The 14,351-nt window shown below is 43.8% G+C and overlaps 1 protein-coding gene across 4 annotated transcripts in view; it reads right to left on the minus strand.

The window, feature by feature from the left end:
* The window catches only part of RAMP3 (receptor activity modifying protein 3), a 51,264-nt gene extending 37,635 nt beyond the window's left edge, over window positions 1-13,629 (minus strand). For all 4 annotated transcript variants that reach the window (XM_050892486.1, XM_050892485.1, XM_050892488.1 and 1 more), the window contains exon 1: window positions 13,543-13,629. In XM_050892486.1, the coding sequence (XP_050748443.1) occupies window positions 13,543-13,594 (52 nt within the window). In that variant the 5' untranslated portion in view covers window positions 13,595-13,629. The remainder of the gene's footprint in view (window positions 1-13,542) is intronic.
* Window positions 13,630-14,351: the final 722 nt, after the last annotated feature.

A 14,351-nucleotide genomic window follows, 5' to 3' on the forward strand; every position in this document is an offset into this window, starting at 1 on the left:
TTAAGGGAGGGAAAAGGAGGTTCAATTTAACTGTACCATTTGCCTGCAGGTTAAATCATGTTAGTCATGGACCACAGCAATGGCCTTTAACTTTTATTTTCTCCATACACTGTAGCAGCATGCATGATCGCCCCTAGCAGTAGTGGAATCAGATGTGAAGGGACCAACCAGCTTCGAGCCAGAGCAAGAGGTGAAGAAAAGCACCATCGAATGAAAGATGGGGAAAAATAGGTTTGAAGAGCCTTTGGAAAGAAAAAGAAAAGATAAGCAAAATACGATAAAGTAAGAGAAAATAAGAAAAACAAGAAGCAACAAGTTTTTATTAACAACCTACTTCAAAATCTTGTATATGAAAAAAAAGAAAATCTGATCCCAGACCTTCACTGAAGCATCTTACTATCTAGTCTCCACTCTTGTTTTGTAAACAGACATTTTTCTGACATTAAAAAGGGAACTCAGAATGGGATTCACAGCAATATGTAAATTAACTATTGGGATACATGAGAGGGTAACTGTCCTATAATTTTTCAAGTATATAAACTTCTGTTTTTCTGTGAAATGGATAAATATTTCTCGATGTTTATTTTTCTGCTATATTGTTATTATTTACTGGTATTTTCTCCCAGAGGCTTAAAAGTAGCACTGAAAGTCTTTGTATTGCAACTACTTCATAAATCTGATGCAGCATATGAATTGCTGTGCGTTCTTCCTACTGCACATTCCTCCAAACACTTTTAAGAATAAGTCTGAAAATCTTGTACAAGTGTATAAGAGGAAAATGTTAGAATATTATTTTCCCTTGCCTGAACATTTCTTCAGGATGCTGCAGTTACTGACAGGATAGTAACATTTTTGAGCGGCTCCAATACTTTCTCGGAATACAGATATCAAATAATTCTTGTTTTACCTGACCGCTGTATGCAGTTTTTCACCAGCAATTACAGCAGTGTAATCCTATGTGTATTCTTTGAAATTTGTGATGTCTGATTCAAAACCATATTTTTATCAATCATAATTTTCCTAAGAAAAAAAGAACATACAATGACCTCAAGTTAAACCTCATGTCAAGACCCTACTTCTATACCTCTTTTTAAAGACAATCCTGCCAATTACCATCATTTAATCTTTAACTATATGTCAGGACATCAGATCTGTATTGGAAGTTATGCACTAAACAAACACCTGCCTCTCTGCAGAATCTGAAGTTTTATTGATAGCAGCAACTTAACTGTGCAAGAACTGCTCTGACATACAGTTCATGAAAGCAATTAAAACCACAGTTTGAAATGGCAACTGCTGCTCTGCAGTCATGCACCTATGAATTGTTGGAAACACAGGAGAGAGATTAATACTCTATTAATATCATTTTGTCATACTGATCAAATCTCATTACCTACATTTCTTTTATAAATCTGATTTTAAATACTGAACAAATTGATCTTACAGAAGTGTACCAATGTTCCTCTAGGTATTTAAATCTTACATAAATTTATCTGTTGCATAGGTGGTATTAAAGATCATGTTAAGTTCACCGATCTTTTATGTAAACTCCAAGTTATACCATTACAGATTTTCTGGCAGGAATGCACAGACAATTCAGGGTATCTAATGTCTAAGAAACTCCCACAGAAATAACTTCACCTATGCTCTGACACAATGTCAAGAGGCATCCTACTGCACCAGAAAAACATTGGTTACAATTGGGGTAGGGTTTCTTTATTATCTGTCTTCCTGGGCATTTACGAGCTCAAGAGCCTCATTTCACTAAGGTTTGTATGAATAAAGAAGGAAAAGATGAGCTAACACAAGTGTCACGTGGCTGCCTTCCAAAAACTTCTCTAAAAGCCCTCTATGGGGGGCAAGACAAATGTATGTGGCCAAGACACTTCAGACTCTGAAGAGGCTGAGCAATCCTGAAACTTGATGGGAAAGCCCACAAAGGTCCCATGAAGGTCTGAGCCCTCCTGCTTTGAATAATAGGACTATAACACAGAACAGTTTCTTCAAATATATTTCATCAAACCAACTTTTTTCCCTGCATAATCTCTATACCTAGCTTCAGCCAAATACCATCAGTAAGCATTTCTTAAAGGCACATGAAGGTACTCTGTTCCAATTTTGCATCACATTAGGGCACATAGTTTTGTATCACCAGCTCGAGCACAGTGCTGGCAGAAGGGGCAGAGGTGGACCAAGTAAGGATATGACCACGAAGCTGGGAGTGCAGAAACTGGTCCCGACAGTAAGAGAAACAGGTGAAAGAACTTACCATTTCTGTCCTTTCAGCTAAAAGCCAAGGGGCTGATCCTTAGCTAGCATAAAAGAGCACTCATTGAGTTTTGACCATCTCAGTCTGCTGAGGAGCTGACGACATGACTTACCAGACATGATTACTGAATTATTGAAACAGATTTGACTTACCACCCGCAGTGCCACTGCCTGCAACTCAGAGAGAAGAGTCTTAACACAGGTAGCTTCCTACAGGGCTGTGGAAGCTTGAAGCAATGTATTTCTCAACAGCCACACAAGACACCTTGCTCAAGTGCTGTAGGGAGCTGGCTGGTCCTCCCCCTGCTGCAGCCTGTGCTTAAGAATCTAAGCCTTTATCCTTACTGCCCTTACAGGCCTACTTCGTACCCCCACGAACTGCAGCTCTGGGTTATTTTTTAAATGATAAATCGCTTCTCTGAGCCAAATTCTTATTCCAGCTAATCACACCAGGATGTTAAACCCTCAACAGAGATAACAAAGTGATAATTTAGCATGAATTTGCTATATAGATGGGCAAAGCATAAACTTCTGCTATGAAGAAGTCTGAAACACACTCAGGAAAAAAAAAAAATTGTTGATGACTGGTGATGAGCTGGGGTGACTCCAGCGCTGTCCCCTGGGGCGGGCAGAGCCACAGGTGGGAAACAGGCTCCATCAATGGCTCCAACGTGGCAGGGGATGAACCAGGGAGTGCAGACAGCAGCAGCAGGAGATAGGGCCAGAGACAGGATGGGAGACAAGGCGACCCAGTACGTAGCTCCAGAGCACATACAGGAAAACAGCCAGTAAGCCAGGACCGCTTATGGTGTAGCTCAGGGCACAACAGGGGACCCAGGCAGGGGGCAGGGGGGAACTCGGTGGGGCTGTTCAGGGAGCTGTTAATGCACTGAGAGTCCTGACAGCAGGTCAGCACGTGGCCAGCAAAGTGCAGCCTTCCACCTGGGTTTAATGAACATGATTCAAAAACTGGTCCAGCTGGATACCTCTACCTGCTACACAGTGAAATGTATGCGTGTATTTATGGGGAAAACGAAACACATCTTCTCAGGTGGCCCACTCTCAGAGAGAAAGCTAAAATGAAAGATCGTACTGTTTCAAGTCCAGAGGCTGTTATAAAAGTACAGAAAGGAAAAATAACGCTATTGGTACAAAACCTAAAGTCCCACCTGCCAATCTTTAAATAACCCTCATTACAATATATATGGCTCAGAAGGTCATCTTTTGTTCTCAGCTACTAACTGTCCCTTTGACACTTTTCTTTATAAGAGGAGCGGGACAGGGAGGGGGGAACAGGGACAGGACGTAAGAACATCATCACATAGTGTGAAAGCAGCTGAGGAAATGAGGCAACTGAAGTTCACGGAGCCGGGCAATGACAGGAACTCAACACAAAGGAAGGATGCCGGGAATAAACAGAAGCTTGCAATAAATATAGTACTTGAAAGAAGCGTTACACTTGCATTCAAAACTGGCCCAGGAAACACATGCCTCAGCATGTGGAGAGGCAGGAGCAAGGTAAACCTGTTGACAGGGTGGCTTGATCTGTCCCTATGTCCAAGAAGTTATCTAGAGAGCTAGCGTAACATGGAAGTCAGCTTTGCATTATCCGCTGTTTTGATGTTGAATCCTTTTAATATATTTCTTTTTCCCTTGTGTCAACTGTATGGAAGATGTATATTAGCCCCAGAAATGTAATATTCAAAACTAAAAGTGCAGTTCAGTGCTGTACTTCATCACAGTTTGAAGCATTACATTATTGCTTTTGAATTGGTAAGGTAAGTTCAGACAGTTAACAATTTTGGACATTAGAGTCTTCTTCCTGCAGAGCAAGAAAAGCATGAAAGGAAGCAATTTAAGCTTTTTCATTTCATCAGTGCAAATCAACAGGGAACATTATTGAGGGTATCAACTGCTCATGTTGGTTCAGAGTTCCCCAGCTTTCCAGTGACTGCAAAGAAATGTGACAATTATTCTGAACTCATACTTCAATTGGGAATTTTTCAGAGCAGGAATACAAATTATTCTCCTTTACATTCCTTTGTGAAGTTCTTAAATCACTGCTGGCAGTATATAAATAATGCTTCACAATTTCTGAACAGCCTATGTCTACTTCCAGAGGTGTTGGATGAGCTTTCTGCTACTTTGTTTGAAATCAGTATGTTTTATGTAAATAAATATATAACCATTATTTTTAATTAAATATTTATTTATTAAGAATTATTTCTTTATTAAATAAATATTTAAATAAACCATACCGGTTCAATGACAGGCTTAGGGACGGGATTACTTAGCAATCAACTGAACGCTAAGATCTGTATTGTAATGGAAGTTCGTGACTCAACCTGAAATGTCACATAAAGTTTTCTTCATTTCTTTTCTGTCTCATCATGTTTTTGATGAAGCACTATGTAACTGAAATATAAAATGTTTTTTTTACAGCCACTGACTTTCAGACAGTGGATGAACTAAGTATTCCAACAGCAGAATCAATTGCTTGAAGTAAGCTCTTCACACTCTTTTAGAAGAGTGGTATAGACAAATGTGATCCTTGTCAGAAATCCCAACTTGGGATCCATCCTTCCAGAGATTAAAATTGAAGAAGAAGAGTACCACCTTTGTTTCTAGGGTAGAAAGAAATTTGTGGCATTAGAAACTGTTTAAAGATGACATTCAGCAACAATACAGGGACCACAGTCTGATTTAAAGTGGCTGGAAGAGAGTTCCAGAGGACTACACTCCTCAGGACGTGCTACAGCCTACAGCCAGCAGAGACAAGCAGAACAGCTTTCCTAACAAACCCAAATTCACTGAATTAACTTCTGTGTATGTTCCCCAGGACGTTAGGAAAATATTGTTATTCAGGATGTATCTATAGGCCTTCCAAAGGCTTCGTGCTCCCCGTTTTCATCTAACTTCTGCCTGTAAGACCTGGTCTTCTGGGTCTTGGGATACAGTGGTTGTGACACAGATGTATAACCTCTAAACCAAGCAGATCGTAGCTCTTAATAATTTATGATTACAGATAAATATGCTTCTAGCAAGAGGAAGTGAAAATCTTTTTTTCACCCCCTAAACATCTGCACTTCTTCGGGTTCATTACAGCCTTGGGAGGTACTGCTACTGCAGTCTCCATTTTACATCAACTACGGAAATAATGACAGAACTAGTAAGAAATTTGTCTGAGGTCACAAGCAGGAACCAGCATCACACTGAGTACAGTGTGACCCAGCAGTAGTCTGGTGTCAGGACCTCTGTCTCACCACTACCTCCTTCTCTCAGAAAACGTTACCAAAGCAACTGAAGAACATGATGATCTCTCTGCCTAAAAGATAATTGTGAAATGTGTCTGCTGTGCAATTTATGGGAAAGGTACATCAACAAATGTGGCAGCATAGTTCAGATTTATTCCCCCCAAAAGGCCAGACAGCTTGCAATTACTGTGGAGAGACACACACCCCCAGTCCACATGAGAACTGTGACAGCCCCTGAAGTTGGCCATCCACATTCAGGACCTCAGTCTGACACTGTACCACCTGATCACCTGGAAGCACATATTTGATCTAATGGGTGCTCATTATTGTAACCCAGCTGCCTGTTATTAGTCGAAAAAGCGGGAAAACATGAAAGAAAATGTGATGTGACATAAGGTTTCCCTATAATAAGGAAACACAAGGTCAGCACAATACTGACTTTACTCTATACCTATGCACCTGTGAGTGAGTGTAAAACACTAGTCCCTCGAGGCAAATAAAGACTCTAATCTGCTCCTGTGGAGCAGCCTGAATGAGAAGTCAAGTGACTTTTTTTTTTTTTTTTTTTTTTTACATAACCTTGGGAAGGGGAAATGACCCATGAAAGTTTCACAGACGAGGGTCACGGCACACTCCCTCCTGAGGAAGTGTTTAAAACCATGGGATACTTGAAGACATTAAAAGTTCTTCTTCCCTTGACAGGCAGAACATTTAAATCAAGATACTGCCATCATAGGCGGCCTGGGAAAATGTTTTTTTCCTTTTCTGACCAGACAACAAAAATCCCCACCCTGCACATCCACCTTTTCTTGATGCTGCATGTACTCTTCTCACAGACTCCTAATACTGTTACATACCGTGTCGAGGCACTACATCAACATAATTTCAGTAGAGTCATGTTTTCAGTTAATTCTATGCCTACCATGAAATAATAAGTTGGCCTGACCATTCAGCAAGGCAGTGCATGTCTGGCTGCTCATGCAAAACCCAGTACTTCTCAGTTTGCACTTTCTGTATTTACTTTCATTTCACATTTCTTAACACAGTTCTTTTGCTTTGTTTTTCAAATAGCATGTGCCACTAAAGGAGGAAGAGCATATGACAGTGAAAGGTTTAAAATTGTTTCTTCTTTCCTCCATCTACCTTCATACATTAACATTGTACTGAAAGTTGATTACAATTACTCCTGAGTAAGAGAAACAAAGCATTTACCAGTAAGTGTTCCATAAAAAAACCTTACAGTAACAAAGGTATACATAAAGTAACAAGACAGTAAAACCTTTAAAGTTTTCTTTACAACCATTAATAATCTCTATTCTGTTTTTCTTTCATGTCAGTATTTTATTAAGAAAATTTAAAAAGAAGGTAGTATGTCTGACCTTGTTTTCTCAAACAGCCCAAGACCAAAAGACATTTCAGCAACAGCAGATCAGCAGTGCTTACATTTACATGGAAAAACAAAGACTGTGCTAGGAATATACCAGTTAACAAGTATGAAAAACCAAAAAAAGTAAACACTGTGTGGAAAAATGCTATACCATATTTCTTCCGGAGCTAAGAGTATTGCTAGGGCATGAAGAAGAAATCATTTATCACTATTTGTGGAGCCAGGTTGAAACAGTGAACATGACCAACCCTGAAGAGCAAGCTCCTAAGAAGATCTTCAGATTTGCACACTTTTGAGCTCTGGCATGGCTGATCCATAGCCTGGAGGCCCCTGCTGCACAGCCACCCTATTGTGGTTGCCATCCAAACCTTCACAGAGGCTTTTTCTCAAGCTTTCATCCTATAACTATTCCAGTGTGGGTCCTTTCCACAGGGTCACAGGTCCTGCCAGGAGCCTGCTCCAGCAGGGGCTCTCCACAGGGTCACAGTCTCCTTCGGGTGCATCCACCTGCTCCAGCGTGGGGTCCTCCACAGGCTGCAGGTGGATATCTGCTCCACCACTAACCTCCATGGGTTGCAGGGGGACAACCTGCCTCACCATGATCTTCACCATGGGCTGCAGGGGAATCTCTGCTCCAGCGCCTGGAGCACCTCCTCCTCCTCCTTCTTCACTGACCTTGGTGTCTGCAGAGTTCTTTCTCTCACATATTCTCACTCCCCTCTTCCAGCTGCTGTTGCACAGCAGTTTTTTTCCCCTTCTTAAATATGTTATCACAGAGGCATTACCACCATTGCTGATTGGCTCGGCCTTGGCCAGCGGCAGATCTGTCTTGGAGCCAGCTGGCATTGGCTCTGTCAGACATAGGGGAAGCTTCTAGCAGCTTCTCATAGAAGCCGCCTCTGCAGCCTCCCCACAACCTTGCCATGCAAACCCAATACACCGGGACTTTATTTTTTAATTAGTGGCATTAGAGCTGGCTGCTTAGTTTTGCATAAAACCAACCTCCCTGCATTGCTATGGGAGCTTTTTCATAACTCTTTACTGATGCCCTGAAGAGTAAGTGATGTGCTTTAACTTACCCTCACTGAGAGAAAAGAGGGCTCCATACATGTCCAGCCACTTCATTGCATATTCAGATCTTTCAGTCCAAAAAACAGGAACTAAAATGCAACTGTAGATATAATCTGAACAATATTGGTTATTCTCTATTGATCTATAGAACATAAGGGTTTGTTTAGCTCAAACACCATCCGTGAAGCTGCAAAACAGTTTATCTAAACCTGCCTGCTTTCACAGTCTGGGAGACATTCTTCTTGAGCTGAAATTTTCCATGGTTTCGCTCCCATATTGGGGTGAACTTTTTTTTCCCCTAAAGTCTGAGGAAAATCCTCCTCAGGATTTTGGACTCATGCAAGAAACGAGTAGAAAGGGGAGTAGGGAAGAATGAGGACTTCCCTCTCTCTCATTTTGCAAATGTGTCAATAATTCTTTTCCTCACAAACATTTCTTCTCACATTGCCCACAGAATTTTTCCCCAGATCATGCTCTCCAAAGTAAGGGCAAATTAGTCACATTTATTAGGGTGTGAAAGCAATAAGACAGATGCTTTATTGTAGGGTGCAGTGCTTCTCCATAGTCCTTTGCTTACTCAGCTTAATCTGGTTAGATGCGAACAAGATGTGCTTTCATCAGCCCGGTGCTGTGCTAGGGCCCCAGCAGTGCCTATCACATCGTCCTCTTCAGATCAGAGTCTCCCTGGCTCGGAGCATAGGTGGAGCAAGTGACATCCTGTCTGCAGAAGGCCATCAATCTGGCTTCACACAGACAAAACTCTGTATTCCAGGGGATAAATTGAGCTACTAGCTGTTATGCAGACATGCCCCTTGTTCAAGCCAATACGGTAGGTCACGTCAAGCTGCTCTCAAGACGAAGGCTGGGACCCTCTCTAGCCATCAGACCATTTCTAACAGTGCCATCGCATTTTCTTGTAAAGCCTTTAGAGGGGAACAAAGCTGCCTCCTCTTTTCAGACTGGTTTCAGGGAAGCCAGCATATGAACGGAATCAAGCCTAAAAACTTCTGGAAAGGAAGGCTTTCTTCTATTCTGCTTACCTACTCCTTTATTTCCTCATACCCACACATCTTCCTCCCAAATGACCCAAAAGTTCTTCAGGAAGCTTTTAGGTTGTTCTACATATACAGTCACATTAAAATAAGGTCATTTTTTTCATTTATATTTTCCAGTTTATCTCAATGCAAGCCTGGCTGTGAAGAGACTCTTATTTTAGAAAAAAGCACAGGCTGTTTTCATAAAACACAAAATAATACACTTCTACACTTCTGTTCTGAAATAAGATGGTTCATGCAACAGCTTTCACTAAAATAAAAAGGTGCTAATTAAATCAGGCTTCATTATGTTTCTGAAAATTAATCTCTTTATGAGCCCTAAATGAGAACACAGTTTTCTTTCTTCATACCTCTCAAGCACTAATTTCAATAGCAAAGACACAGATGGTAGCAAATGGTGTTTTGTAAAGGACCCCCTCACTGCATTTCTTTCCTTGGTAAGAAAAACTGGAATTTGATTTGTTTGCCTCCAAGCCATGAATCATCTCTGTTATCAGTAGAGAGGTGGGAAAAACTGAAACAACAAACCATACAAAAACCGCTGGTGCTGCAATGTTTAAACACAACTTAATTGGCAAAACCTCCCACAGTTCCCCTTGAGCCAACCCAGTCATGCTCAAGACCCCTTCCTTAAAATCTCATAGTTTGTATGTATCTGCACCTATAGCAGTACCTGTCTATCTCAGTATAGACTTCTAGCTTCACTTCACAGCCTCTGATGGTTTACCTCACAGGTTTGGCTAAAATAAACCTAAAAGCTAAGCCCTCAGACCTGAAACGTATTTAAAACCCTAACTACTATGTAGGTAGGGAAATCTTACTAATTTAAAAGCAAGAGTTTAGTAGCTAAATGGTTTCCAGGATTGGATTTCATCGGTGTAAATCAGGTTCAGAAACCCCATTTTCTTCCTTTCCACTTTCAATCTGGAGTTACCTTCAAACACTGAGTGCCATTCCTCCCGGCTGCCGGGACCAAGCCAGCTGGAGATGGCATCTGATGCTCTGTGCTACCACCTGCAGTCCACTTACAGTCACTACAGACAACTGAACTCGGAACAGAAAATACTGCCGTTCACCCTGTCAAGTGCATCTAGTATGAATCTGTCTCCTGTTGTACATGCAGACCTCAGGAAAAGGGCAACACCTTCCTAAAAAGGAATGAGGAGACACAAAAATGGTGAAGGATGGTGGGAAGGATGTCTGGATCCAACAGCAAGTTGCAACAGAGGTTGCTTTTACACTCAACGCTTTGCTTTCAGGATGGATGTTGATGGGGTCTTTTTGTTGGTCTATGTCTTCCTGTTTGGTGTTGAAAATCGTGTCTTTAGAAAACGAAGCATCGTTTTGGTAGAGAAGTGTTTTTGTTAAAACTCTGGTCTGTCTCAAAATCAAACGTTCTGCTTTGCAAAGGTTTATTTGTTTTACATGCACACCCACCTGGGTCTATTAAATTCAGGACTCCCACAACGGTTTTCCCTTTCTTTGTTCCACCCTTTGCAGCTACAGAACAGCATGATATATTCATAATAATGGAAAAAAAATTTGATTTAACTTTAACTCAATAAAATTGTTTCCCATCTGTTTTTTTTTCCCTCATTAGAGTCCAAACTCCCCACGAGTTACAGACGCCATGTTCCACGCAAGGGGAGCTTGGGACCTTACAGCATTTGGACTTCAATACACAGCTTTTTCATTACTGTTTGCAGGATGAGGTATGGTCTTTAAAATAGAAAGTAAGAACGGGAGCCTGGAGCCAGGCTCTGTTCCCAACTTTCCAACTGTCCGGTTGTTCACCTCTGGCCAAAATGCTAAGCTTCGCTAACTGCTGTGAAACAGGATTATGAAATGTGAACAGCTATAGACAGTCTTTGAAATCTGCATAGGAAAACTGCTCCAGATAAGAACCACACTATCTCTCTCTATTCAGGTATACATACATATACTGAGAAAGATTCCTCTAGAATTTAAAAAAATACCCAGCTTTACTCTGGCAGCATCTTTCAATTCATATACAAATAGTACCACTGAAATGCAGGCTTTATGTAAAGAATGAAGGAGCAAATGTTTGGACAGGGATGCCGAAACAACGATTTGTGTAAAAACCCTGCTTAGTCTGTTAAAAGTCTTGGCCAAGCCCTGAAGTTACTCCTTGCCTCAGTTTCCATACATAGAAGTGGAATAAAAGAATCTGGTATTATGGTAAATACATCATTATTTCTGAGGCGGTTAGATTCTGCAGTAAGTAGGTATCTTCTAAGTATTTACAGCTCTGATAAGCAAAGTACAGAGGATTTCACCTGACAGCTGGCATTTCCAGCTCTGCATCTCACCCCTTTCTGGATGTTATCAGCACTTCATAGGGGAAACAGTACTGATGATGTGCCTGTATACCAGGTACCTCAGTTCACACATTCTTTCCCCTCCAATACACATACACACACACACCTCACACAGCAAATCCAACTTCTCCTATAATCACTGAGCTTCCAGCAAGCAAACACACTGCCTTTTTTGCCATCCTCACTAAGGAGGGACAACACAGCAGATGGCTCTACATAGTGATAATGTGTCAAGAGCCTTAGGCAGAAAGATACGCAGAAAGCAGTGGTCTGAGGTTACAGAAGTACAGACCCAGTCCCCATCCAGACACGCTTCCCGCTGGATTCAGTGAGAGCTAACACTGAGGAATCCTGGCAAGAGTTTTACCTTAATGAGAGAGGTCACAGATCTCTGGTTAATCAAAAGAAGCCATTAGGAAAAAGGGAGGAAAGTACACTCAATTCAAGTAAAAATCCTTCCAAAATAACTGATATTAAAAGTGAGTTTATATTACTCAAAGAAGAACTTTAGTTTTATACCACTTAAGGCTTTCCTTATTAAAAATCTTGATTTCACATTATAAAACTTTCAGGGCTTTCCTAGTAGGAAATTAGTCTAATTTCACTAGTTCTTCATTATATCTATCTTTTCCAATTCCAAGCAAAAGTAATGCATTATCAGTTAACAGACATCCTTAAAATCTTTTTTTTTTTGGTGTTATTCTATTAAGAAAGCAACTAGCACAGTCAAAAATGTCTAGGACAATTGATTTACCTGTGTCTCTCTGGTGAAAAATGTCTTTCTGTAGCTTTCTGAGCTACAGGGACATTGTCCATCACTCATTCTCTGCAAATAAATCTCCAGTGAGCAATTTTGCTTTGTAAAAGTCACAGTAACATCAGGATGTCTCCCCATACAAAAAGATTACTGCCTGGTTCCCTAAGTTCAAGACTGCATAAATCTTTCACATGTCAAGACAGGTGTTGGCCATTTTATTCCTTTTCAGCTGCGAAATAACAAAAAATCTGAGCTACTAAGGTAAGATTTTAGCAGTCCTCAAGCCACAGAGAATCAGAAAATTTATGCATTTGACATGTCATTCTTTTGACAGACCAGGTCAAGACGCTACTGAACACTGTCAATACAACTATCCATTTATTTGTGGGCCTTTTCACAGAAAGATGTCCAGTGTTTACCAGCTTTGTACTTTGGAAGGGGTATAAAGTTAGCAAACAAAGTTATAAAGTCCTCAGATAAACCTTCTAAATGTACGAGGTCTGATTTTCTTCTCCCCTAGCTGTGACTCACGGGGAATTAACTACATCTCTGGGTTTACTGTTGAGTGAAGAAGATCAGAACTGACTTCTCCCAGCAACTTTTGACTTGACTGCAACACATGAAATCTGGGAGTCCTAAAACAACGTACCTGACAAGGAAAAAAAAAATATTTTTTCTAGCAATAGAGTTACTCTTACATTAAGTGAAAGATCTGAAGGATATCTGCACTTTTACAACTGCCTGTTTGTAACTCAATCACTCTAACGGGAATCAACCCCTCGCCTGCAGCAGAAAACCTTCCCCAACGGCCAAACCTGCCTCTCCAGAATCGGATTTGGGATCCGCGACGGAAAGCCTGACTAACGCTAGAAGCTGGTGAGATCGTTTTTCCTGGGGGGCTGCGCGCTCTGTGCCGTGTTTCGGGGCTCTCCCGCCCGGCGGTAGGTAGCTGGCGGCGGGATGCTGGACTGGACCAGCGGCGCAGATACTGCGCCCGGCCCTGCCGCCCAGCCCGCGCTGCCGAAACTCTCCCGCCACGAAGCCCCCGCTTGCTCGGGTCGGAGAGCCCCGGAGGGAAAGCAGCCCCCCGCAGCCCTCCGCGGCGCGGACAGACCCACCCGCAAGACCCTGCCTGCCTGCTCCCCAGGCGGCCCCGCAAGGGACCCCCGGAGAAAATCCCCCTCCCCAAGGGATGCTCTTGCAAAGGGAGGGGGGGAAGCTCACATCTCTCTCGAACTTCACCCCTACTCCATGGCAGAAACCGCTGCTTGTGGGGGCCGCGCACACGCCTCGAGGATGTTCGGCCGGTCCCCGCCGCCCCCCGCGAGGCAGCCGCCGGCGTCCGGGGGAGGTAGCAGTGAGCCCCGCCGCACGCTGCCGGGACGACCCCGGCCAGCTGCCCACCACTTACCCCACAGCAGCAGGACGGGGAGCTGCCGCCGGCGGCAGCCCGGCGCCTTCATCCCGGCGCGGGCGGCAGCGAGGGGCCGCGAGAGAAGGAGCCCGCATGGGGCGGCTGGTCCGCAGCCGCGCACGGCCTGGGCCCGCCTCACCCCCTCCGCCGGGGAGGCTCCTCTTCATGCCTCGCCGTCCAGCCCCGGGCGGCGGCGGCCGGGGCTGACGCGGAGGGGAGCAGCTCCCCCGCCCCCAGGGTGCTCCCAGCGCCGGGGGCGGACCCCGCGGCCGGGCGGGGCGCGCAAGGGGCGGGCTGGGGGGGGGTAGCAGCCGTGGATGGAGGGGTGTGCATGCGTGGGAAATGTGCACGTTTGAGTGTGCGTGTGTTTGCACGCGTGTGCATAGGGCACGTGTGTACGTGTGAATGCGCAGGTGAGTGTGCATGCGTGCATGTGTCTCTGCACGCACATGCATGTGTGCGAGTGTGCACGTGTGTGCGCAGGAGTGTGCATGTGCATGCATACAAGGGCAGCCATGCCTCCAGGCCCTCCAACAGGCACAGCAGGGGGATGCCTCTCCCAACCCACAGGGCCGGGTGGGTGTTGGGGGGGGGGGGCGGGGAGAGGACCCTCCCCCCCATGGGGAAGGTTCTGGTCCCAAGTGTCCAGTGGGTTCAGGGACTCCTCGCCCCCTGCCCTGGGAGCCAGAGCAGCCTCTCCCCTCCTGCCACAACATCCTGGCAGTGGGGGTGAAGGCATGAGGGGCTGGAGGGCCACCTGTGTTAGCCCACCGGCAGCCCTTTCAGTTTGGCTTGCACGGCACCGA

This window comes from Gymnogyps californianus, chromosome 2 (genome assembly GCF_018139145.2).
Source record: "Gymnogyps californianus isolate 813 chromosome 2, ASM1813914v2, whole genome shotgun sequence".
NCBI classification, from domain to species: Eukaryota; Metazoa; Chordata; class Aves; order Accipitriformes; family Cathartidae; genus Gymnogyps; species Gymnogyps californianus.